Source organism: Condylura cristata, unplaced genomic scaffold (assembly GCF_000260355.1).
Source record: "Condylura cristata isolate star-nosed mole 26May11 unplaced genomic scaffold, ConCri1.0 scaffold00021, whole genome shotgun sequence".
NCBI lineage: Eukaryota > Metazoa > Chordata > Mammalia > Eulipotyphla > Talpidae > Condylura > Condylura cristata.
Window position 1 is genome coordinate 29,944,125 of NW_004567122.1, and position 27,043 is coordinate 29,971,167.

Below are 27,043 nucleotides of genomic sequence, written 5' to 3' on the forward strand. Positions count from 1 at the left end.
CTCCCCAGCCAGGGATTGAACTACTGAGGCTGTAGTGTCCTAGGCCGCCAGGGAGGCCCCCACATAACTCTCTTGACATTCGGTGGTGTGATTTGCTTAATGATCCAGTGCTCCTGTTAGAGCACAAACTCCTGGAAGGCAGGACCTAAGGCCTGTTCACCCTTGTGTTTTTAGTCTCAAGAACAAAGAGGAATCACTACATGTCTGAGATGAATCTCTGTGTGCAGTAAGCTAGCTCAGTAGTTGCCAATTTCCAGTTGCAGTGTGGCACCTCTCAGCAGCCTCTTAGGGAATATCAGTGCTCTTTTACGACTGCAAAAAGTTAATTCTCAGCGTTCCTCTGTACTCTGAGTCACGGTGATTTGCCCAGACTCATTAATATGAGGAAATAACTTCTGGGAGCAGGTGATCTGCACCCAGGAAGCAGAGAGGTGAGGCAGGCACAGGGCTCTGCCTATGACCACACCACCTCCAGCTCCCCCAGCCCCCACCCCCCACACACACTTTTCTTGTTCTGAGCACCAGGCGGAAATGTAATGTCATGACACATTGGGGGATTTCTTTCCTCCCCTGCATTTTTCTGAAGTGACTCCAGCCTGGGGGGTTGGGGAAGCACAGGCCTTGAAAGGAGGGAGGCGGATGGTGGGGAGTTTAGCTGCCGCATTCCTCAGCTCCTCCGTTTGCATAGTTTTAAGGAAGAAGAAAGGAGTTTGCAAGCTTTGGCGGCTGCACTGGGCATTCAGCTCCTGTTCTGGCAGCTGCAGAGGCTGGCCTCAACACAGCCAGGCCAGGAGGCGGCAGGCTCTTTCTCCTGCCTGCGCTGCCAAGATGAGGTAGAGGAGGTCAGGCCCTCTGCCTAACGTGGGGGCAGAAAGCCTCCCTTTCTTTCCGCCCAGCCTGGCAACCAGTTAGCTTTGAACCACAAAGTGTGTGTGAATGAGTTGGGAGTGGGGGAAGCCTCAGGGCCTGAGTGCAAATCTTTCCAGGTTGGACGGTTGATCTCATCCAGACCCCAGGGGGCTAGTCATCCTCACACCCCAGAAGATATGGAAGGGGCAGCCCTGGTAGATGTCCCCACCCAGTTGCTGGGGCCACTGCCATCACATTCCAGAGCAGGCCTTGAGCCACAGAGCGTGGCTTGAGAAAGAGCTTGAGGCCCCATTCACCATGGAAACTAGGCCTCCTAGGAAAAGGTCACATATTTGATGTGGCTGTCATCTGGGTACCTTAAATGCAGCTCTGTTCCTGTTTCCCTGGGCCACTCGCCAGTGGAGAAGGCCTGAGACAGTGGGGTGGCAGCTGACCTGTTTGTCTGGCTGTAGGCAAACCCGGTCACATTTTCCCCTTCTCAGCAAAGCCCAGTGCTACACCCATTCACACAACCTGTACCCCAACTTATACCACTGGATTTGCTCTTGACTCTCTTAAGGGCCTGGAAAGAGAGGTGACAAGAACTGCAAGTCGGACCTAGTTAACAGTTAGCATACACTGCGTATTTATTCCACTCCAGATACTGTGCTTTACATGCGTAGTAACCCTCCAAAAGAACACAGGCTATGAGCAGTTAAATAACTCGTATGAGAGTATCACACAACCAGCAAGTGGCATGGTTGGGATTTGAGCCCAGGTTTGTCTGATCCAATGCTAGAACTCTATTATTTTTTAGATTTTTGTTTATTTATTTTTGCATAGAAGAATTGGAGTATATGTCAGAGGTTCGGGGAGTAAGAGGATTCCAGAGACAGAGTGGGGAGCAGAACAGGTATCCACTGAAATATACTGCTGAGGGAAGCAGCAGGTGGGACACATATGTTGCACCATATGTGGGTCACCTACCTGGTCTGGAATTGAACTCAGGCCTTCGTGATGATAGTCCTGAAACTTGACTTCTATGCCACCAGGGCGGACCCTAACGCTGGAATTCTTTCTTTATTTATTTATTTATTTATTTATGCATACAGAACTGGGGTATAGGCGAGAGGAACAGTGGAAGTGAGCAGATTTACCAGAGGCAGAGCAGGGAGCAGAACAGGCAGTTAGATGAAGTACACTGCTGAGGGGAGCAGCAGGCAGGTCAGGAGAGGTCACCTCCGCAGTGGGGGATAGAACTCGCACTGAAGTGGCTGCCTTGCTGTGCTGCATCCTGACCTGTTGTGCCACCAGGGAGGGCCTGCGCTGGACTTCTTAACCTCACTCTCTTCACCCATTCATCTATTCAAACATTCATTCTTTTCTTCAGTTGTTTTTCATTCATGCATGTGTGCATCAAACATGTAGTGAGAGTCTCTGATGTGGCAGGAACTATCCAGAGGTGGAGAAACAGAACTGCAAAGAGATCTGCCCACGACCTGTAGGAGTTCCTGGTGGGAGAAGCAGATGAGCAAACCATGACAATACGCAGAGTGATGAAAACCATGGGAGAGGAATATCAAAGCTCCTGTGGGAAGAGGACAGTTTTCCAGGTCTTGTCCCAGGCCTGGGGCTGTGGAAGCACAGAGAAAGAATGACTAACCTGCTAAGACAAGGCGTGGGTGGCAGGCTTTCTCCGGAAGGTGCCGAAACACACACCTGGAAAAGAATGTCTACACCTGCAAGGTTAAACTCAGGTCAGTCTTCTCAAGCCTGGAGTCTCAGACTCTAGAAATGCACTCATTGGCCAAGAAGGAACATTTGCTCAACCAGACCCCTCCTTACCCTGTGAGGTGCTGCCCAGCGCCCTCCACTGAAGCAATAAAAAGAAGTCAGGTCTTTCTGGAGTGTCTTGGCTGAGGACATGATTTACATAGCTAGCTCTAGCCCAGACACCAGTGGCATGCAGGAAGGATGAGCTGGTAGCTTCTTCCTTCTTTCATGCTCCCATGGAAGCCAGCTCATTGGCAGAAGCTGGGGGACAGCAGCAATAAAACTAGTCCCTGGTTATAGTGAAACTAACCCAGTGACTTCCAGGTTAGGCAAGAAAATAAAGGTTGGGGAAAAGGATGACTTAATTCCTCCAGTCTGTCTGGTTCCTACATCATCTGTGGGGAAGACTCCTACGTGGGGCTGTAGCACTCCAGCCTGAAAAGAGGCCTTTTCCTTCATGCCCTGTTGGTTAGGAATGGCCACAGGCTGGGAGGGAGGGGAGGAGGAGGGATGTCCTGTGAAGTGCAAGAGGGCAGCTGGCTTCATACTGTGTGGGAGGCAGTGAGCTAAGAGTTCCCTGTTCTCTTCTCCCTCAATCGGGGGCAATCAAGGGAAAATGTGCAGTTACAAAAGTTCAAAAAGGAAATCCAAACCACAACAACCTCCAAATGATGTTAATTTGGGGGTGGCCCGCACTCTGAAAAAACGATCACGGGAAGGGGCGATTCTTTTTTTTTTTTTTTTTTTTCAAGTTAGCCCTCTGTGCTGCATAATGCCTGGCGCTCTGCTCCCTGGGGACCCGGCCTGGTCTGCACACCTTAGCACAGCAGGGGGAGAAACACAGACCCCTCTCCTCTCCCCTGTCTTTGGAGACTCGTGACCACGTCAAGGGCTCGAGACAGTGCGGACTGGGGCCTCCTGCCAAGGACATCACGTAGCTGGTGGCAGCCTGTGTGAGGCGCTTCACTCCTGAGTCTCAGGGCCTGTGTGCTGTGTCCTGTGACCAGTTCCCAACAGGGGTACCATGAGGAGGTTTCCCCACACCAACAAGCTTTTTCAGACATCAGCACCCTGAATTCAACTCAGTACTGACCCTGGCTACCTGGAGAGAGCACCAGACTTTGCAGGTTAAATTCTTGGTTTCTCCTCTGCCAGCTGCAAGTCCATGCTGTTACCTGTGCTTCTGACCAACTGGCTACAGGTTGGAGGTTTCCACAGCATCCAACCACAGACTCCATTCATTTGGCAGAATGGCTTTATTATTTTTTATTTATTTATGCATACAGAACTGGGGTACAGGCCAGAGATGCAGAGGGTGAGAGGAGTCACCAGAGACAGAGTGAAGAGCAGAAAAGGTGGATCTAATGAAATATACTGCTGAGGGGAGCAGCAGGCAAGACAGGAGAGGTCTGCTACGCCATGTGGGTTAACTCCTTGGCTAGGGATTGAAACTCCATGCTGCAGTGGTTGCCTATAGCTTCATAGTTCTGAGACTTAAACTCTGTGGCATCAGGGAGGCCCTGTTCTTATATTTTTGTCTTCAGTTTTTTCTTGCTTAACCCTGTTGCTTCATTTTTCTCCTAGTATCTCCCCTGACCCATCCCACAGCCCTCTCTTCAGTGCTGTCCTTTACCCAACATTGACTTAATATCTCCACAAAATAATTCTTGATTTCGGGGGTCTCCCTGATGCCACAGGGTTTTTAAAGATTTATTTATACATATAAGAACTGAGGTACAGTTCTGATACACCACCCTGGTTCTTGTATCTTCTTTAAAAAGATTTATTTATGCATATAAGATCTGGGGTACAGACCAGATGTGGGGGGTAAGAGGATTCACCAGAGACAAAGTGGGGAGCAGAACAGGTAGATCTACTGAAATACACTGCTGAGGGGAGCAGCCGGCAGAGAGAAGAGGTCTGCTGTGCCATGTGGGTCAGCTCCATGGATTGAACTCATGCACTGGCTGGTGGTAGCTTCACAGTGTGTCACTTTAAATCCTTGCGCCATCAGGGAGATCCCAGTACTCAGTTTTTTGAATGAACAAATTTATTTTCTCTTCTTTTCTCCCCATCCTCATTCTATCAAAATGCCCTGTCCTTCACAGCACGGATCTCTTCTGGAAAGTGATAGGGAAGTATTTGCTGAATGAATGAACTAACATGATTTATACAACAAAGAATGCCAGTCTCTTAAAGCATAGCTATTCCCAGGAGTATTAGCATTCTCAAACAGGAAGCCTGAATTTCAGGCATTGTTGACAAAGTGAGGAATTTCAGGCCAGCCTAGTTGAAGTGATTTATTTGAACAGAGTTACTATTTTGTGGCTTCTTAAATCCACATCTATTTGTTAAAAATCCTTTAGGCTCCTTTGAAACCACAGTTGTCATTAAAATGTAAGACAGTGATTGAAAAGCATTGTTTATTTCTAAGGAAAGAAATGTAGCCTGGCAGTCAGAAGCCGAGATTTGCCTTCTGGATGTGCCGTTAATGAGTTCCTCAGGCAGGCTGCTCAAGATAACTGGCATTTTCTGAGTATCTAGCATGAGCCTGGCCCTGAGCTAGGAACTTCACTCACACATATCATTTTTGTAACTGAGTATCTTTGAGCTCTCACACGTCACTTTGCTGTAGATATTTTTAGTATCTCTGTTTTATAGATAGGGAGATAGGTACAGAGAGGTCAAGTATCATGCCTGATACTTGGTCCAGGCCCCACTCTGTGTGAGCCTGCACCCCAGGTCTTTCCCTTGCCCCCTGATATGGAACCTTGGTCCCTTGTAATCACTGGAGATAGAAGAAACTCTTATGCCTTAAGGAATTGTTCTTTAAGACACCTTTCTAGATATGGGAAGAAGCTAAATCAAGTCTGGACCAGAGAACTCACATAGGAATGGAGCTTAGTGGTTCAAGTATCTGGAGTCAGGTTTCCCAAGTTTGCGAGAGTCTTTATCACACACCAAAGACAAATCATTTAACATCTCTGAGCTTGATGTCTTCATCTATAACTCTCTCGGGATGAATAAGAGCATCTGCCTCCTCTGTTTTGAAGAGACGTAATTGAGATGATGCCTTTGGGAGCCCAACACCCAACACATAGCAAGCACTCCACACATATTAAATATTTACTAACCTAATGATGATTATATGAACATATAAAAGAAAGTATCTCAAAGATAGTTGAAAAGGATGTTCACCAAGAAAAGATAGATACTCTGTGCTCAGAAAGGCCAGAGTTGTTGTGTTGACTAATCTTGAAAGGAGCTGCAAGTTCAAGGGCTCCCTGTCAGCTAAGTAGATGTCAGACCCTTAGGGGCTCCACTGATGCCCGAAGAGAGATTTCAGCAATAACAGGGCCAAGAGAGAGAGTAACTGAAAGGCAGGAAGCCAAGGGCCCACAGGAAACATTAGCTGGAGAAACAAAGTGTGCTCGAAAAAGCCCAGCCCGGGTGAGGATTGGAGCCTTGAAGCTTGGAAGCAGGAAAGGGAGCCCCACGGAGAGTTCAAAGTCGTTCGCTCCCTGTTCCACAGATGTATTTCTGCCATCTGCACTGTTATCTCTGCTTACCGAAGCAATAACAGTTTGATACCTTACAGAACAATATACAATGCAGATTGCAAGCTTCTCCTACCCAGGCTTTTTTTTTTATTTCTTTATTTATGCATACAGAACTGGGGTACAGGCCAGAGGTGTACAGGCAGTGAGAGGATTCACCAGAGACAGAGTGGGGAGCAGAACAGGCAGATTGAAGAAGTACACTGATGAGGGGAGTAGCGGGCAAAACAGGAGAGGTCTGCCACGCCATGTGGGTCAGCTCCCTGGCCAGGTTGAACTCACGCTGAAGTGGCTGTGGCTAGCTTCATGGTGCTGCACTTTAACCCACTACGCCACCAGGGAGGGCCCTCCTACCCAGGTTTTTTTTAAAAATCTTTTCATTGAAGCTTAATACATGTAATAAATTGTACAACTCGTACTTGGTCTCAAAGTGAATGTACCTGGGAACCTGGAAAGTGAACATAATGTTACAAGAACTCCGGAAGTTCCTTTCTGCAGGGTTCCAGTCATTGTCAATCCCTGTTGGAATCTCCTGATTGATTTCACCATAGTTTAGCTGTGCATGTTTTAAATATTTAAATAAATGGAATTGCACGCATTGTTCCCTTTTGTGAATGGTTTCTTTCACTTAGTTGTATAAGATCCATCCGTATTGCCTTTCAATATTTCAGTGTAAGGATATACCATATTTTTGTTATTCACATTATCATCAAATATTGAGTGGCACTTGCAGCTTCTGGTAATTGTAAGTAATGCTAAGATCATTTTTTTATAACAGTTTATTTTTACATCATTTTGTACATTTTTTTTTCCATCTCAGTTGTAATCCCTGCGGGTTTCCCATCACCAAGTACCCGTGTGCCATCATGCTAAGATCATTTTTATACATTTTATTTCCATGAACATGAACGGTATGTTCACTAATTTCTCTGGTGCTTGTGAGTAGAATCTACTGGTTTATAGAGTCTGCATATGTCCAGCTTTGGCTGTAATTGCTGTCCAAAGTTTGAAAAGAACATTGTAAGTACATACAAGAATTCTGGGCCTTCCTGGTGGCTTAAGGATTGAGTCCCAGCGCTATCACTGCTGTGGCCTGAGATCAATCCCTGGCCAGGGAGCTACTCACAAGGTACAGCAGACCTCTCCTGTCTTGCCCACTGCTCCCCACAGCAGTGTATTTCAATCTGCCTATCTGCTCCTCACTTTGTCCCTGGTGAAGGCTCTCACCACCACCCCCATCTCTGACCTATACCCCAGTTCTTCTATGCACAAATAAATCTTTTTTTGAAAAAAAGAATTCTATATGGGCTCCTGAGAATTTTGGAGTGTCACTCACTCACTCACTGAGAGAATGAGAAAGGGATAGCCCAATGATATTTCTCCAATGGATCTCTGAATTCAATCCCCATAAGATGCCATGGCAACATGACCTGCCCCAAATTCTACTTTTTTTCCTGTCATCTCCTCAACAGGGACTTTTCTCTAAATTCAGCCCTAGAAAAGCACTGGATTGCATACCCACCTACATGCTGGACTTGAATTGTTTCTTATACAGTCATTCATCCATGTAACAAATATTGGTGCCTGCAACTCACTGGATTGAAGCAATGCAAATACCCCTATCCTCATGGAGTTAACATTCTAGAGAAATTAGTGGTGATAAATGCAATGGAGAAAAATAAAGCACAAGGATACTAAGAAGACTGGGGTGGAGAGGCATGTAGAGTAGTCTGCAAGACAGACAAGATCTGGATTATGCTTTAAATGACCACTTTGGCTATGGTGTTGGAAGTGAGAATGTGGATACTGGGAGCAGGTGGACGAGAGCCTGGAGCCATCACAGGAGCCTAGGCAACAGATGACAATGAATTGGACTGGAGTGATGGCAGTGGCAGAGATGTGAGTGGTTGCATCTAGCATGTGTCCTAAAGGTAGGGTCAACAAACCTGCAAATGGACTGGCTGTAGGACATGAGGAGGGTCAAAGATGTCTTATTTCCACCAGGTGCAATGCCTGTACAGCATCTGGGCCTGAGCCAGGCAAAATTTATAGGCAGTCAAATTTCTGTGTGAAAGGTCTATTGTCTCTTGTCTCAGTGTTACTGGGACATAAGAATGAAAACAATCATCGGAGTCATGCTACCCAACCCAGCTTTGTCATTTACAAACTGTGTACCCTCAGGCAAGTTACATAACCTCTTGGAACCTAAGTTTCCTCTTTTATGCCTCCACGACTGGGTTGCTGGAGAAACTGAGATAGTGTACATAAATAGACTGACGAAGCACCTAAATGATACCAAATCAGGGCTCAGGAAAAAACTTATGTTGAACCAGTTCCCAGATAAAGCAAGCAGATAGAAGGCTAGGGAGTAAGGGTTATCTTTATTTGGATTGCAAAGTATAAATATGAACCAGTTTTGGAAATACAGTTTGTAACAGTTCAGAAATGGCACCAGAAACTTCCAGAAAGGACCATGACAGCATACCTTTGTGGTTTCGTCAAGGTGGGTTTACACAAAAGCCTTCCTCACCTCCAACCTTTGGTAGGTTGGTAGGTTATCAGTTACCAAGAACTGTCAGCTCCAATGTCTCCTGTTCATCCTCAGCCTTTTTCTTTGCTGACACCTTCTCTAGACTATGCTCTGCTGCCCTGACCCCTGCATGGAGGAGCACCAGAAGAATGGCAGGAGTAAGAGAAATGTCTTGACACAAGGAAAAATGAGTTCCCACTCTGTGGGCCTGGGGCCATGGCAGGGGCGGGGGGTGAGGACCCAGGAAAGCTTCAGACATGGCAGCCCAACCTCTTCGGAGAACACACAGGGAAACATCAGTATCTGTTACACTTTGACATCAGCACCTTGGGCTTTCAGAACACAAAAGGTAGACAAAATTGCCTAGGCAAGACTGCAGTCCAACTCATAGAGTGGATCTCACAAAGGCAACTCCTACATCCTGACCGTACAGAAGTCCCCCGGTGGCACTCTGATCATGGAAGATCTTCAGAAATGTGGACAGACGATAGGTGGCTACAGACAGGTCACAGAGTCCATCTCAGATTGGCGGCAGAGAAGAGCGAAGCTGGGCCAGATGGTCGGGATGCGGGTGGAAGGCCAGGAAATTGCCAAAGTAACAGTCTAGGCACTTGAATTATTATTGTTAGATTGTTAAAAACTAAATAAATTAACATACATAGAATAAAATAAATATATAATTTAAGAGGCATTTTACAAACAAACAAACAAACAAAAAATAGTTGTTATTTTTCCATCTTGGTAAAAGTCCCAAAATTCAAAGTTCTCAGGCTTGTGGTATTTCACAGTTAGCTCATCAAATCCAGAGCTGGGGGTAGGGGAGTCCAAATAGCAGACCCCTTGGTGGCTACTTGAATACATGGCTTCTCAGCCTTTGTTACTTCTCCCAGTCCACAGGTCTTTCCTTCTTTCTCTCCTTCTTCTTCGTTTTCTGTTTCAGTCAAAGATCCTGGAGCATATGGAATTTAACTGGCATTTGAATCCAGAGGATAAGAGTTTAAACAAACTTATGGGGTAAGTAGGGCTTGGTGGAAGGGAATCGGAAGGGCGTGAAGGTCTCTCATTTCTGCTTTCTTCTGACCCAGATCCGGTTGAATATATTCTGTTTGGCACTTGAAGGCTCTGGTATTTTGGTGAAGCTATTATGAGAGAGACCTGATCTAGATAGCAACTGGGGACGAAGGGAGTCTTCATGGCTAGCTGTGAAGCCCTTCCCCTCTGCAGAGTCTGCAATTAGCTTGTGTCTTCTCAGAGGTAGCGTTCCCCAGATGATTCCTACAACACAAAAGGAAGACATTGAAAGTCATTTGTAAGATACTCTAAGCTCGGTCTGAAGAAGTGGAAAGATCATTTGGGAAGAAGCGGGGCTGAAGACAAGAGCTATCCTCTCAGAATCTTTCTTGGGTCTCTATCAACTTTCATCCTAAGTGGAAATGAAGCACTACAAACTTATCTGAAAATAATTCTGCACTAGGAGCCTGACTCCACAGTAGCCTTCCTGCCAATCCAGGTCAAGACAACTCAGCACACTGACACAGACTCAGGAGAGAGGGTGATGGAACCAGCGGGCAAAGGATGAACCGTTACCTTGAGCACAGGTCTCTCTCAGTGGGAAGTAGTCACGCCCAACTTCACTTTCTCTTCATTCTCCACATCATAGCCTCCTCTTCTGTGGTACCTGAGGAAAATGAGCTTTGTGAGCAAGCCCTGCCTGCTACGACAAGGCACAGGCCACAGAGCAGGTCTTTCCACAGAACACTGTTGTGGTGATTCCCCTCTCTCCTTAGGAAAGTCCAGAGGGTATGGCAGCCCAACAAACCCCTTATCAGAGCACAGCTGTTCTGAGGGAGACCTGTCTCTCCAATTTGTTAAGATCTTTCACTTCATTTATACAACCCTCACATCTTTGTGAGGTAGGAAGACAGAGATTACAATCGCTGAAAGATTACAATCCTTGGAAAGACAACTTGGCTTTTCTACAGATGAAAAAGGGCAAAGAGTGCTTGGCAGGCCTCCCCCTTCTAGAATATAACCTGGATTGGAAACATGGCCTGAAGTCAAGATGCCTCAGGAGTGGAAGGATATGGTATTAGTACATTGATACCAAACCACACACTAATGCTGTCAAGGAATAGAGCCAGGAGGAAGAACTATGAGGAGGTAGCTCCAGGGGTGGGTTGCAGGGGCTGCTGAGGGAAACAGCACCTGCATAGCCAGTCTATGTCTGGGTTCTAAACACAGACTCACAGCATGCCAGAGCAGCCAGACTCCTGAAGAAGCTGTACCCAGGAAATCCTAGCCCAGAATCTGGGAGGGTTGGAGTGCTCATGTAACCCTGAGGCAGAACACCCAGAAGAAGAAAGAGGAATGGAATGGTTTGTGGCAGCAGTCTTCAGGGGTGCCCCAAACTCACCTAAATATGAGAAGCCCCACGATGACGATCAGACAGACAGATGACAACACCACAGCGACCACAGCCAGGATGGTCGTGTGGTCATAGGTATACAAGCGATTTTCCACAGGTAGGCTCAGTCCATGACACCTCTCTCCGTGGTAACCTGAGTGGCAGCTGGTTCAAGACAAAAACAAGAGGAGATGAGGTTAGTGGTTTGGCCTCTCCCTTGACGATGGCCCACGTGTATGAGCCAAATCCCAATCCCCATGCCCTCAGTCTATCGTACCTGACACAATCCCAGCCCTTCCTCTATTCTTTCTTAGGAGACTCTGTTAAGCCCCCCTGAGGGTTCCGTGGCTTTCCTTCCTCACTCCATGCCCCTATCTCCAAACCCTCTAGTCCTCTGGCCTGAGATTCCTGCTCCAGGCAAGGAAAAAGTGAGAGAGGACTTTAAGGTCTTGGCTAGATATATTCCATGTGTGGATGATGTGTTACATGTGTGTCCAAACCTTCTGTTGAAGCCAGTTAGAAGGACTAGGCACAAGAGTCAGTGGGCTGAATGAGAGGATTTAGTATCACTCCCTCTAGTGAGGCCCCTCAACACGGTGACCAGAAATAAACCCAGCCGTCCCCACCAGTGCTTCCAGCATCCAGGCCTTCTCGCCTGCTGCTAGCCTATTAATAGGCCTGTTCCTTTGCCAGGAGTCTTTTTTTCTCAAGTTCCCTTCATTGAACTCCCAGTCCCCCCTGGGATGCAGGGCCCAACTTGAGATCTGCACCACAGTCTCTGGTCTCTGAGCATTGGGCTATGGGGCCTCCTTCACCACAGGATAAACCAAGATAACATCTTCTCCCTCTGCTATCCTGCCAGAGCATGGAGAATGTCAGAAACAATCTTTGGCTCTTCTCACTCAAGAAATAAATCAGGTGGCAACTGCCTCTTCTAACACAAAGCATTTCCCGGACACTCTGAGGGAAACTAGGAAGCACTTACAATTGAACAAGCACATGCACATCCCTTCCTTTATCTGAGGCCCCAGAGATCCTTTGATGTAGGCAGGAGCCCTGAGTTACAGAAAGGAAGAGCTGTTTTCCCCCCATGGAGCAGAGACATGAATGTGAATTGTCTGGCTGAGTTCAGTGAGCAGCCCACTCGAGCCAGTAACTGTCCACCTAATCAGGGGGTGCAGTAGCCTGGGGACTGCAGGCTGTGAGCTGCTGTAGGAAGCACTGGGAAGCTGGTGGCGCTCTATTCAGAGCTTGGTCTCCTCTAGGAAGGAGGTACAGCTGGTGCCTCAGAACAAGGAATCCCTTTCTGGCCAAGAGGAAGTGGCCTTGTCCAGAGTTGGCAGCAGCCAGGCTGCCCGTCTCCTGCCCACCCTCTACCCCAACTCCTCTGGAGCACTCTGGGAGCCACCTCACGGCAGGCCCTCTATACACATAATGGAGCACATGGTTCCTTGCCCAGCTGTTTCACACATCTGTCCCACGGGCCTGGTGGACACACGACCCTGTCATAGGATGTGGAGGAAGTTCTCAAACGTTCCCGAAAAGGTCACTGTATCCAACAGGATATAGTTTATATGACTTGTTATAACTAACACATGAGACACTGTCTTTCTGTAGTAGCTCTGCTGCAGCACTTAACACCCTGCTAGGCAGACATGGCCTTGTATCACAAATGGAAAGGCTAAGATTAATGGGCAAGAGATTATGTGATTTGCCAAAATTGCATGACTAGGCAGCAGCAAGGAGAAGACTAGGAACAAGTCTTGGTAGATTGCAAATTCATGATTCTACTCTCAACAGTCCGTGTCTCCCTGGGATACATATATGTGCCAGGCCACTGGGCCCTGACTTTGCCTTCTGGCTACATCGGTAGTAGTAGCAGTAGTAATAGTAATAAAGGATAATAAATAGCAAACACTGATGGCCACTAGTAGCCAAGTCTTCTGTGCTAAGTGCTTTACAAGGACCACTTTATGTCTCTTTCTAAACATCTTGAAAAGCGGGAGTAACTAGCTCCACTTTCAAGATGATGGGACTAAGGCTTAGCTTCTCTTGGAGAACCACAGCCCTGAGCACTGGAGCCAGGATTGAACCCAGCAGACTGGGAGACTTCAGATACTGTGCTCTCCTCGAAGAGGGAAGCTGAAGTTGAGTTTGTTTTTCACTTCCAGCATCATTCAAACCCCACAGGTAGTTACTCAGATGATAGAAATAAAACCTGGCCTCAGAGTCCCGCCATTCAGTTACATAATCCCTGTACCGCCACCCTGAGTCAAAAGGACAATAATATAAACATCCTAATATTAGCCCCTCCCCACCGCAACCAACTCCTGGCTGCCCTGGCAAGAAGGGGAACAAGTACATTCCCAGCATCTACTGGGTGGAGGCAAGATCGCGTGTCTTGCCTGGAGCCATCAAACTGGGACATGTTCCTTCTATCATGTCTGTGACCCATTCCACAACTCATATTACAAGAGAAGCAAGAATCCTCTAGGATCTAGAGAAGTCTTCTAAATGGGTTTTCTCTGCTGAGCCTGGCAGGTGGAGCTCACCATTTGATGGAATACATAAATTCCAGACTCATCTGCTGCTATTTCTAGCCAGGTGCTCTTGAGCAAATTACTTTTATCCTCCCAAGATCCAGTTTCCTCAAGTGAAACACAGAATATTAAATGCCTGCCTCACTAGCGTACTCTTAAGATCAAATGACAGAATGTAGTTAAAAGCACTTAATAAAAGGCCAAGTCCCACATACCTGTAAGTTATTATGTAATCAAACTTCTAAAGTACTGCCTGGGTCACCAGAGGCAGACAGAGCCCAAAGAAAGGGGCTCATCATCCCCCTCAGCATCTCCAGGCCTGTCTGCATGGGCTCTCAGTCCATCTGCCCCCAGGGTTCCTCCAGCCACAGGAAACTCTGCAGCCAATTTTGGGGTCAGTAGCCAGTCGGGAGCCCTAGGAAACTGGTCTTTAAAGCAGCTTTTGGCTGGTGAGACAAAAGGGTTTTCCTGTGGACGGTGGCTGCGGACAGCCGGTTTAGGAAGTCAGCTAGCCTGCTGTGCCCCGGGGACACACCCTGGCTGGCGGTTCCTGGGTCTAGAGGCAAGGAGGAGCCACAAAGGGCCCCAGATATCATGCCCAGATGTCTCATTTTCCCAAACTGGGAGCCCTGTGACTTCTTGCTGCCTTCTGTCCTGTGTGCCATGGGCTGGAGGCAAGAGGCAACCCAGCCGGACAAAAACCCAGCTATGAGTCTGCTAGAAAGCAGGCATAAAACTTCCAAATTAGACTGCCATGCTCTCAGGCTAGCAAAAGCCTTAAGAGACCTCTAGGATAACAGCTGCTCTCTATAAACTCCTGGTCAAACTCTGTAAGGACAAGGACAGGGGAGAAAGATGCCAACACCCTGGGACATGAGAGGCATGTGGGCCTGGAAGTCAGGCACCTGAGTCTCTGTCCTACTTCCATCCACTTATTTAGCTGTTGAGCTCAGGCAAGGCACTTCCTACTCCCTGGCTCCAGTTTCCTCATCTTTAAGCTGGGGGAGCAAGGCCTGCCTTCCCTGGTTACCCAGCAGAAGGCATTTGCGATTCCCAGCTTGGGACTACACCTCCCCTCCCTCTGAATAACGTCTAGCACCCAGTGAGTAGGTGCACAACATGCACCTGCCCATTGCGACGCACAGAAAATGTAAACTAAGTGTCTGGGGCAAAGCAGAGAAGCCGGCATCATCACAGCCTGGGGCCAGCCCGCACACCCTAAGGTACACCTCAGTTTTCTGGACATAGCTGGTCCATCCTGCCCAGCACTGTGGGGAGTAGCCTTTCAAGGGTTCCCAGATGAGCACTGGTGGTTCATCTACCAACGCCCTGGACCATTTTGGCCCAGACAGATTCCTGGCCTCAATCCACCCTGACTCCACTCAGAGTCACTGCTTCCGCCCTGTGCTAATCATGCCATTTTACAAATATAAGACAAACATTTCCTGCCCTGCCCCAAGATGTTCAGAAGGATGACAGGGGGACTCTCCCTGCCACTCTTAAGCCACCCCCTCCAATACCAAGCTCCTACCAAGGGAGTTATAAAAGAGGAGACATAGTGACAGGGGACAGTGACAGGGCTGTCTGTCAACTGCCAAACACAAGGCAGCTATGCTGTGTGAACTCAGGCGCAACGAGAAGGCTTTAAAAAGCCAAGGCATCTACATCAACCAGTGGAAAAGAGATGCCAGGCTCCCAGCCGTCTGCACACACGACAGTCTCCTGGCCTACCCAGAGCCTCCCCAGTCACAGAATCCTGCCTGCCACCCCATAGGGACCCTGTGCCCAGCGGAAGAGAGTGGATGTTTGCAGCCTGACGCGCACTGGCCTCAGGCACACTGGCGACATTATGCCTGCCAGAGAGCATGGCAGTGCCGTCATGCCTGAGAGGTTGCCAAGGCCGCCGTTTGCTGGGCTTGGCCTAGCAGAGCAGCTGGGGAACCACGGCTCCTCCACCCACACCCCTGCCCGGGGAAAGGGTGGTGCTGCCTGCTTGGGGGCTGATGCCGTCTGGGTTGAGCTCCATTTCCCCTTAATCTTGTACAAAGGAAATGTTCTCCCATCCCATGGTCAAAGGGCAGTACCCTCCATGACCCCCCACCTATTAGACCTTGCAGGAGTGGGGAAGAAGAAAGGAGGGCAACACCTTCCTCAATGACCACTCCCCAGAGGGTCTTGCCATGCCTTAGAATTAACTCACATTTGCTCACTCGTGTGCACACAAGCCCGAATGCACACACACCTGCACAGAGCGATCAAAATGCACCTCCCACCTGCTTAAGGGCTCAGGGAGGCCCCAGGAACTCCACTGCACCTAGAAAGCCCCTCTGCCATGCAGAGCAGGGCGTGAGGCACCGGAGAAGTTCCTGCCTTCAGGTGTCAGCTCTCCCAGCCACATGCTCACTTCTGGGTAAGAAGGAAATGTCCCCAAGGATGAAAGAGCGTCATAAACCCACACCACAGGAAATTGCATCCTATGAGGAGGGAGCCCCTTCCGCTAACTAAAAATATTTTCCCTCCTCCCAACTTCCGCCAGAGGTTGAGAAGAAACTGGGTAGAATTATGAGCTCCAGGAACAGCAGCAACCAGCAACGAGGAAATGTCATGTGCCGGCTAAGTGACCTGAGAAGAGTCAGCCCAGGATTTGACACTTACACACAGGAGGGGGCCCGGAGCTTCTTCACGTATTTGCATTCTCCGTGGATGCAGAAGTCCTTGTATTTCCGGAGGCACGGGTCTCTCTTCTTCCCTTGTCCTTTGCCCTTCTTCCTTCTTTTCCCACGCTCCTCTTTGCTTGGTGTGGCCAGAGCTTGTGGCTTGGAGGAGAAAGCAACTGTGGGAGAAAGGCACCCTGATAAGTCTGACTCCCGGGGAAAAGAATCAAAACAACAGTCTGGAAGGAGAATGAACTCATGGATCAGTGCCTTCCAAGGTCCAAGGAAGACTGGGCAGCACCCCCAGACGGCAGGAACCTCAGAAGGAAGTAGAAGCTGAGGAGTCCCAAGAGAGGCACTTCACAAATTCAGTGCAGCAGCCTAATTCCAGGAATGTTAACCTCTGTGGAGCACCTGCAGCTGACTGGGCAATCCACCAGCGTCACCCCCACTCCCTGGCCATGGCCATTCCTACTCTTTCTCACACCCACTTGGTTCTATTTTGGCCTTAAATCACTCTCATTTCCTGATGCTTCACTCAGTGACCCACTTGCAGGAAGACACTGTCAGAGATAAAAATTGTTTCTAGAGAAGGTACTCAGAGGGTTTTTTTTGAGGGGGTGAGGGGTTCACAGGGAGTATCCTAAAACAAAGCAGTGCTTTGTATATTTGAAAGTTGATAAGAGAATAAATCTTACATGTTGTCATCACAAGAAAAATATTTGTTGTTATATATGGTAGATGAACATTTCACAATATGTACAAGTATCAAACATTATATCATATATCAATTATTATAGCTTAATAATGTTTAAATGAATTATACCTAAATAAAAAAAGAAAGAAAGTAATGCCCATATATAGGTAAGTTCCTCTGAGGCACCCATTATGCCATGAGCCCAGGGCAGGCTCAAGTTCAGGGACAGGACAGGAAGCAAGTCACTCTGGCCAAGACTTTGGTTTGTTTTTTTTTTACTTCAAGTGAACTATTTACCCTTCTCTGTAAAGGGCTCCTGTGCACCCTTTACAGCCCACCACTTCTCTCAAAGGCCCATTTACATTTATCTCCAATGTCCTGTTTACAGCTCTTTAGGATAGGGAGTTCAGTGTGTCCCTGGGGTAGAAAGATGGAAAGAAAGAAGCTCTCCAGAAGGAACCGGGACAACCTTGGCTCCACTTTTCCATACCTCTAAGAGGGAAAAACAACCTCACATAGACATCCAGCTGGGAATGACCACGGACTGTGCTCATCAGCTCTGGAGTCTGATATCCCCCGCCACTTCTCCCAGAAGAAAAGAAGTACCTGCTGCCCATGGCTCCAGCTACATGACTAGCAAAAGAGTGATCATCATTTACTACATCAGACTAGAGACCAAGGCATCTACCCAACCTGTGGGTAGACCTGGAAGTGATGTCAAAGAATACCATGACTTTCCATTTTCAGATGAAAATCTTGAGGTGCCAAAAGGCAGTCATGAAGTCATGAAGGGCTAGGATTAGAACTAAGGTCTCTGGATTCTCTATCAATGGCTCCTTCCCAGCTGGCCAACCTCCCATAGACAGCCCTCTCCCCTTCCCTGACCAGTCTAGAACACCTGAGATATTAAGCTGAGAATGAGACAATGAATAACCTCTGAAGTCAGCAGATCTGTGCTCCAATTTCAGCCATGTGATCTTAGGCAAGTTGCTTAATCTTTCTGAACCCTGGGTTTCCCAGTAAAAGTGGCTAGCTAGAAATCCTATCTCAGCAGGGGTGCTATAATGATTACAAGAACCAGGATAACATGCCAAGTACCTAGAACACTAACTGGTAGCAATTATTTATTTTACATGATAGGATCCCAAGACCTAAGAAACAGTCTTCATTCAGCAAAGGAAAGAGAGGCAGATGCCAATAATCACAGTCCTAACTTCCTGTGGTGCAGACCCTGCCTCCTCCAGAACTCAGGAGGAGAGGTAGAAGCTCACAGGAGCCCAGTGACTAGAACTGAGGTGAAACTGAGGCAGAAGGGCCAAGTCAATCAAAGAAGGGAGAAAGAGAGTGACAGGGTGTCAGCCAGGCTCCTGCTGGCGAGAGGGAACAGTGAGTCAGGTCTACAGAGGTATGAAGAGCAGCCGTGTGGGTGGATAGTGAGTCACAGCCCAATGCTGCCCAGCCTAGGAGCACAGGGCCAGGGGAATCCAGGTGTTTCTAGCCAGGGGAGACTTCAGAGGGTCACTGGGAGAGGATGAAGGGAGCATGGGCTCAGCTTTTTAGCAGACCCTTGCTTTAAAGCAAGCAGATGCTGCAGCTAAGGGAAGCTGTGGATAAGGAGGAAGGCTGACTGTAGTGTAGGTGGGATTAGAACAGGTGGGTAGCTTTCCAGAGTCATTCCAGGGCTCTAGAACTCAATCCCTGCTCCACCCTCAAGAATCACTACAGGTGTCTGGGGGCAGGGAAGCCAGCACTTCCTCCCTTCTGGACTCTGCCCTTGCCTGTACTCAGCGACAGCTACATCTGTTGGTTGGAGGATCCCACCAGGTCCTTCCCCCCTTGGAATCACACAGATTTAAGGTGATCAGGAAATCTTAATCTTTGGGGTAGGATTTGCAGATACCCAGCATTTTTAATGTCACTCCTGGCACCCAACTACTCACCATCCATAGCATCCCTCGAGATGCTGGCTTCACCTAAGGAGAACAAGAGCTTCTCACCTCCTCTGTTTTTCCAACCTGGAGACAGGTGGATTAGTGGAGACTAAGATGGCACACTTACTATGTTCCACATCGATTATTTTATACATAATAGTCACTAGAGGAGGGAGCTAGGATTTACACTCATTTTTCACATAGGAGCTGTAAGGAAAGCATCTGAGCTATTCCTTCTTCCCATCACCCAGTGCACCTTAAAGGATTCCTGACACCTTCCCTGTCTGAAGGTCCATGTGAAATGCAAGAGGAAGAAAACAGTACCCATACTCCTGGCCGGCAGGCCCCGGGGACTGGCATAGTAGTTTCCCTTGAAGTCCTCCATGAACACCTGCAAACCACAGGTGTGCCCCGACTGCATGAACCTGATTCCCAGGTCTACTTATTCAACTGCCCCCAGGGGTCAAGGATGGACAGCCCCACACGCACCTCTGAAAAGGTCCAGGTCTGCATCTTTCAAGTCCTGGACATCCCGGCTCCGGCTGCCTCCCAAGGCCAGCAGCTGATCCGTTGATTCAGTGGGCGAGTCCAGGTTGCTGGTTCCAGCTGCCAACCCTCTCCGAAGCCGCTCCAAGCTCTCCCCGGTCACCAGGGCCGAGAACACTGCGGGTGAGGGGCGAGGCTGCATCAACCCTCTAGCCCAGACCCCCCAGCCGCCACGCACCGAGGCCGGCGCCCGCTCGCTGGAGATCACTGGCCCCACCAAGTGGCTCGCGCCTGGGGCTCCCAGCACAGAATCCCCCTCCCCCCGACCTCCGGAGGCGTGGGCTGCCCTGTTACCTGCAGCCAAAAAGAGCTTCAGCACCACCGACGGCAGCAGCTTCATGGTCCCGGACCGGAGGAGGCGAAAGGCAGCAAGCACTTTGGAGGCGGAGGCCACCGGGCGCTGGCACCGGAGCAGGGGCCGCCGGAGCGCAAAAGATTCCGCCCCGCACCGTTTGCGGTTGGCCTCTGGGTGCAAGCCTGGCTGGGACCTGCGCGGAGCTCGCGGCCACTGGGCGCCTGTCTGTCTGCTCACTGTTCCTCGGTCAGCCCCAACCCCAGCCCTGAGCGTTGGTCAGGCTGGTCAGCCGCGTGCAGCGCGTAGCTCCCTGGATCGACTGAGCGCCCCGCCGCGCGCGGCCGGGAATAAGGCTCCGCTGGGCGCGGAGGCTCCGCCCCGCTCGCGCCGTTCCTTCCCCCTCCCCCGCCCCACCACCCCCCCTCCCGCCTGGGAAGCTGGCCCGGCTCTCAGCGCCGCCCTGCGAAGATAGCCCCGGATCCCGCTGGCGCGGCAGAGGAACACAGCGCGAGTAGGGAGCAGGGCTCACAAATTTTTTGGGACCAGGCCCGGGCAGGCGCGGCTCGACTGTGGGTAGGGATGCGAACAGGCAGGTGGCGGGGCCAGGTCCCACCTTTCCCCGAAAGCTCGTCGCGCTGCAACCTAGAGACTGCAGAGCTAGCTCTGCCCTTGAGCACACCTCTTTCCTTCCCCTCTTCCAGGCCTGGCCCCTCAGGCCTTCCTTGGGATAAGCTGGCTGGGGATCTCCTCCCACGTCACCGGCTCAGTTTCCGAAACCTACTTCTTTGCACAGCAGGTAAATAATCATTAATTTATCTGTCATTTGAAAATTAGATGGGGAGTAAAAGGAACCGTTATACACTGTTGGTGGAACTAAAGACTGGTCCATCCCCTCTGGAAAACAGTACGGAGGTTTCTCAAAAGATTAAAAATAGATCTACCATATGATCCAGTAATTTTACTGCCAAGTATCTACCTGAAGAATGCGAAAACACTAATTCAACGGGGTGGATGCACTCCAGCAGAGTTCAATCCCCGGCCAGGGAGGTGACCCACATGGCACAGCAGACCTCTCCTGACCCACCCCCTGCTCCTCTCAGCAATGTACTTCCTCTATCTGCCTGTTCTGCTCCTTCTCTGTCTCTGGTGAATCCTCTCACCCACTGCGCCTCCAGCCTGTCCCCCAGTTCTTGAATTCATAAATAAATAAATCTTTAAAAAATAACAGGCTTCCTATCTGTGCCCAGTCTATCCCACTGCCCCTCCCCATTTCCAGGTTTGCCCAGGTCGCTCTGACTCCTCACTAGCCACAGCTGACCCTTTCCAGATCTAAGCTTCTAGAGTGCACTGGGATCTCGTCAGACATAAGCTGGTTCCCTACCTTTGCTCTTTTCTCTGTAATCTTGGACAGAATATTTAACGTCACTGAGCCTCAGTTTCCACATCTCTCAAATGGAAGTAACATTGACAGTGATACCTAATTTGCCAAGTGTTTTGAAAACTGAACAGGGAACACATATAAAGTCACTAGTATGTTGTCAGGCATGTTTAAGGTCTTGATAAATGTGACCTATTACTAGTATGGTTATTTTTGTTCCCACTAAGTGTTCCACTTTGCCCACTCCATTGCCTTAGCAGCCAGTTTTCTCTCTGCTCCTCCCAGATCTGAGGCTCCATGCTGTAGCTGGACTAGTTGTAGATAGAAGCTCACCTATCCCCTATTTGGCGAATTGCCACTGCGGGTTCCTTTAGGTGAACAGTATCAGCCTAGAGCCTCAGTGGATGGTCAACGCCCAAGCCACACCTTTGTTCTCCCTCAGCAACTGCCTGATCACCTGTGTCCCTAAAACAAAGCCATCTTGGGGTCAGGTCTCTCCCTAGGGAAGGGCAGAGGGAAGCACTTCCTGACACACAGCCAACTCACCCCCCCACCCTTGGCGAGGTTCACACCCTCTGCTCCTGTCCCAGCATGCCTCTCCCTTTGCACACTCTTTCTTTCCGCCTTCTCACCCCCACATCAGCCTCAGCCCCATTCATGGGGCAACTCCAGACTTTCATCACACCTCAGAACCTCACCTCAGCTAGGTTTGTGTGTCAGTCAGGCTTTATGGGAAAGACCTGGAAAAAAAAGACTAAAGATTGGAAATGAATTTGGGACAGTTATTTCCCCACTCAGAAACTTGAGTGTCCTCTGGCAAAAAAAAAAAAAAAAAAAAAAAAAAAAAAAAAAAAAAAAAAAAAAAAAGAAAGAAAGAAAGAAAGAAAAATGGAATCACAATTCATTCCGGGGCAACCTCATTCACTCATGTATTCCACACACATTAACTGCTTTTCTGACACTAGAAACACAGCACTCTGACTACCATGGGTATGTTTTCATAAAACTTACATTTTGTGGTAAGAGGGGAAGACAGGCAACACAGGCAATAAACCAAGAAGGAAAAATAGATCCTGTAATGACAAGCACTCAGATGAAAGTCGAAATACCATACTGCACAGTAGGGCACTGTGTCCCAGGCTTGTGGGGGGTGACACTTTAGATTTGGTGACTGAATGGCAAAGGCCTCATTGTACCATTGACATGTAAGCTGAGAGTGAATAAGAAGGAACCAGGCTTGTGATCATCCATGGCAAAAGCATTCTGAACCCTGCTACTAGTGCAAAACCTCTGAGGTGGGCTCAAGTGTGAGGAGCAGGGAACAGCAAGAAGTTCTGAAAGAAGAAGGAGTCTGAGATAACGCTGACGTAAAAGCTACCGATAGATGATGGAGGACCTTGCAGGTCGAGGTTGACGAGCTTTGTTCCCTAATACTGTATCAAATGAAGGGTGGATGGGAGAGCGCAGTTATGCGGGATTCTTTCACCTTCCCTCTCCTCCTCCTCCTCCTCTTCCTCCTCCTCCTCCTCCACCTCCTCCGGCCTCCGCACCTGCTCTTTGACTGTCAAGTGCCGGACACACTCCCAGAGAAAGGCTTCTCCACTTTCCCTGACTGAGTATTGATCTGGCGCCAACAGGCTCGGACTCTTACTGGCCCAGAGCCACCGTGAGTCAAAAGGGGACAAATCCAGAAAGAAACCCTGGCATCCTGCTCCCCAAGCCCTGAGCTAGGTTCCGAAGCCTCTGGAGAGGCAGGTGCCCTGGGACCCAGTGCTGCTGACTCACTGCTAGGCCATCCAGACCTTGATTTGGGGAGAGCCGTGGCAAGTCAATAGGGAGGAGCTGGAGGAAGTGGATACTGGTGGTGACAAGAGAAGAGAAAGGGAGACTTGGGAGGTACCCACCTGAGTCTCTTCCCCACTGTGGATGAGGTGTGTATACTTGTAGATGGCTCCCCAAGCTTGGCTGTGCGTCAGAATTGATTCTTGATTAAAAGGTCCAAGCCTTACCCCGATATCTGAATTAAAAATCTCCTGGGGGTGCGGCCCAAGCATTTATACTTCAGTAGGTAACTCTGACATCAGCCAGGTTCAGAGAGCACTAGTCTGCATAACGAACCAGCATGATGAGTCAGGTATACCCGAACAAAACTTGAACCTCCAAGGCAGAGGGAGGAGCTTGAAGTCCTACCTTCCTGGTTCTTGACCCTTTGCATGATCCTTTGGGATTCTCACTGCAGCCTAAGGGCTTAAAGCTCACAGGCCACAGTTCCCCAGCTAATATCAGCCTCAATTTGAATTCTTCTCCTTGAGCCTGTGATCATTTCTTTTAAAAAGATTTTATTTTTATTATTCATGTGTACAAGAACTGGAGGGTAGTCAGGGGTCAGGGTGAGACAGGAGAAGTCTGCTGTCCCATGTGGGTCAGCTCCCAGGCCAGGGATTGAACATGCTGCTCATGCTGCAGTGGCTGCCTGGTAGCTGCACAGTGCTGAGCCCTAAGCCCTTGCACCACCAGGGAGGCCCCTGACCCTGTGCTGTAAAGCGCCTCGCATCCTGAACAAATGGATGAGACCACGGGCCGCTGGCTCTCTGCTTCTGGGGACAGTACTATCAGCTGCTTTGCTGAGACTCCATCTGCTCTGGGTGTGATGATAACACTCTCCGCCACACAGGCTGGAAGGAGGATCAGTTAAGGGCAGCAGGGCACCCCGTGCAACGGGTACCCTTTCGGAGCCAGACAGCCGGGGCTTCAAATTTTGGTTCTGCTATAATTTTAGCTTTCTAACTTTGGACATATTAGTCAACTTCTCTGACCTACGGTTTGCTCATCTGCAAAATGGGGATAATAATAGTGCCTATTTTTATAGATGTCGTGTGATGATTGAATCAGATCATATCTATATGTATATATATATATATATATATATATATATATATATATATATATATATATATATATATATATATATATATATAAAGTGGAATATGATGCCCAGCACATAGTAGGTGCTACCTGGGGATAGCTGTTATTAAAACCAACGATTCCAGCCTTCCCTGGTGACGCAATAGGTTAGGATGCAGCAGGGCAAACTAGCCGCAGCCACTTCAGTGGAATTCGATCCCCAGTTCCCCACCCAGGTGACCCACATAGCACCGCAGACCTCTCCTGACCCGCCCACTGCTCCCCTCAGCAATGTACTTTGTCAGTCTGCCTGTTGCTCCCCGCTCTGTCTCTGGTGAAGCCTCTCCCCACCCCTGAGCCTCTGGCCTGCACCCCAGTTCTGTATGCAAATAAATCTCTAAAAAAGAAAACAAAAACAAATGCTTGAACCAACTTCAAGACAGAGGGAGGAGTTTGAAATTCTACTTCCCTCACTCCCTGCTTTTCTCCCTCTCTCCCTCCTTCTTTTCCTCTATTTCTCTCTCTCTTCCTCCCTCCCTCCTTTCCTTCCTTTAATTGGACATTTGCTGGTAGCTATACCCCAGGCCAGCCACCTTCAGAGCTGAAGTGAAGTGATCCCTCCAATAGCAGGCACTCATGCTTATGGGTGTGCTGGTGGGCCTGCAAGGCCATGGAGTTTGGGAAGCCGCCACCCCAAGAAAGCAGCCTTGACTTAGAGCCCAAGGAAAGCATGTGCTCCCTGAGGGAGGGAGTTCAGTCACCTCCTTCCACTCTGACTTGAGGCATGAGTTCTAAGCAGAGCAGGATGAAGAGGCCTCCAGTGGGGCAGTGTACAGGGGCCACCCACCCAGAGTCACCCAGACTTGGAAGCTGAAGTACGGTGTCATGGCTCTTGCCCCAGGCTGCCGTCATCAACCCTGCTCTCTCTGTGTATCTGATCCAGTTTATCAGGACATTTGGGTGGTGCACCTACATTTGAACTGAGGCCTGCCCTTGGGAATCACTTACTCCTCCTATGCTAACTGGGGGCTCCTGGAGGTGGTGCTAGATGACACTTCCTGAAACCCTCCGGGCCCAGGAACTGTCTGAGCTGGGTGAAGAATAGGAATGGATAAGACAAGGGGAGTCTGAGCAACTTAGGAGCTCCTGTTACCCCCAGAAGATGTTGAAGAAAGGACAGGAACTTGCTTGGTTCAGGGCTGGATTCCCTGTCACCCTACTTCACTTCCAGGCCCATCATTTCTGTGACTTTTTTTTTTTTTTAAGATTCATTTATTTTTGCATACAGAACTGGAGTACAGGCCAGAAGTACAGGGGCAGTGAGAGGATTCACCAGAGACAGAGTGGGGAGCAGAACAGGCAGATCGACGAAGTACACTGCTGAGGGGAGCAGTGGGCAGGTCAGGAGAGTTCTGCTACTCCATGTGGGTCAGCTCCCTGGCAGGGATCGAACTCGTGCTGAAGTGGCTTCAGCTTTGTAGTGTTGTGCTTTAACCCACTGCACCACCGGGCCCCCCCCCCCTTTCTGTGACTTTGATGCATGAACATCTCCAGCCCCAGAACTTTGCCCCTTGAGATCTTCCCTAACACAGATACAGGGAAGGGCTGGGGAGTCCTCAGATATCATCTCTCTCTCTTAGAGCCCCAGGCTCCTTACAAGTAAAATGAGAACCTAAACAATTGTTCCACATGCAGGCACTGGCCACTGACATCACTGTCAATTGTTGTTAGTCAAGCTGCTGTCAGCTTCAGAGACAATTCCATGACAATTCACAGTGCCTGGTCAAGAGGCACGGCCACCATTCTCTCTGGGCTTCAGATTCTTCAACTATAAATGGGGGAAATTACACCCTATTACAAGGAGGAAACAGCATCCCTGAATGTACAAAGTGGACAGTCTAGATAAACTGATCAGTGTTATCATTAACATCTCCAGGGCTCTACCTTGGAATGAGGTGATATCGCATCCTATGCTAGGAAAGTGAAAGCTTGATTCCTCTTAGAAATGCAGTCACAGAGCTGTGATTGAACTGACATCATCCATTTACTTCTTTTTATAACTAAAAATTAATCTAAGAACGTGGGTCACAAAGGAGACACCACCCCCTTAGGGGACAGCCTAGGAATCTGTGGGGGAGGTTCTGGTGGTCACTGATTGGGGAGTTTTCAGGCACTGGAGGCGGGGGGAGAGCTGTCAAGCCCACACAATTAAGAATTGCCCCACATACCAGCTGTTTCTGGTGTCCCTCAGGAAACATTCATATGGATGAAAAGCTTGATGATAATTACCTGAGCTTAGAATCATCTCTAACTTAAAATATAAAGAGAGTTTTTGCACTGACTTTTCAGGAACATGATTATCAAAAATTGTTCATTTGATGATGTTGCCAAACACACCTGGGTAGTATGTGTAGTTATCGCTTTCAAGGTAAGTCTGTGGAAGTGCCATCAGTGGGTCACTTCACTAGATTCCCAGCACAGTTGTGACCATCTGCGTATTCAGATAATATTACTTTATTTTTATCTACTTATTTTGTATATTGTTAGGGTATTAACTTTCTTTAAAGAATAAATATGCAATTGTGATAGTTTTGCAACATATAAGTATCAAATCATGATGCTGTATGACTGAAGTGAATGTTAAATGTCATTATAGACAAACAAATAAATAAATAGAACTACAAATAAATAAATAAATCTACAGTGGGTCTCCCTGGTGGCCTAGAGGTTGAGTCTCAGTGCTATCACTGCTAAGGCCTGAGTTCCATCCCCAGCCAGGGAGCTGACCCACATGGCCCAGCAGACCTCTCCTGTCTCCCCTACTGCTCCCCTCAGCAGTGTATTTCAGTAGATCCATCTATTCTACTCCCCACTCTGTCTCCAGTGAATCCTCACACACATACATACCCAACCCCTGGCCTATGCCCAGTTCTTCTATGCAAAAATAAATAAGTTAAAAAACAAACAAAAAAAATTAAAAGGAAA

At 48.7% G+C, this 27,043-nt stretch overlaps 1 protein-coding gene across 1 annotated transcript; it reads right to left on the minus strand.

The window, feature by feature from the left end:
• Positions 1-8,544: 8,544 nt before the first annotated feature.
• HBEGF (heparin-binding EGF-like growth factor) lies at positions 8,545-20,081 on the minus strand. Its single transcript, XM_004686798.2, has 6 exons — positions 19,776-20,081; positions 19,425-19,598; positions 16,309-16,486; positions 11,123-11,278; positions 10,297-10,387; positions 8,545-9,984 (listed from the first exon to the last, which is right to left on the minus strand). The coding sequence occupies exons 1-5, from the start codon at positions 19,819-19,821 to the stop codon at positions 10,315-10,317; spliced, it is 627 nt and encodes a 208-aa protein (XP_004686855.1). The 5' UTR covers positions 19,822-20,081; the 3' UTR covers positions 8,545-9,984; positions 10,297-10,314.
• Between the last annotated feature and the right edge of the window lie 6,962 nt (positions 20,082-27,043).

Bases quoted from the DNA above. Each gene is read 5' to 3' on its own strand.
- HBEGF (XM_004686798.2), bottom strand. From the start codon at position 19,821: ATGAAGCTGCTGCCGTCGGTGGTGCTGAAGCTCTTTTTGGCTGCAG. The intron at 19,599-19,775 runs GTAACAGGGCAG...CCTCACCCGCAG, and splicing joins GAAGCTCTTTTTGGCTGCAG to TGTTCTCGGCCCTGGTGACC. The intron at 10,388-11,122 runs GTGAGTTTGGGG...CATTTTCCTCAG, and splicing joins GTGGGGCTTCTCATATTTAG to GTACCACAGAAGAGGAGGCT.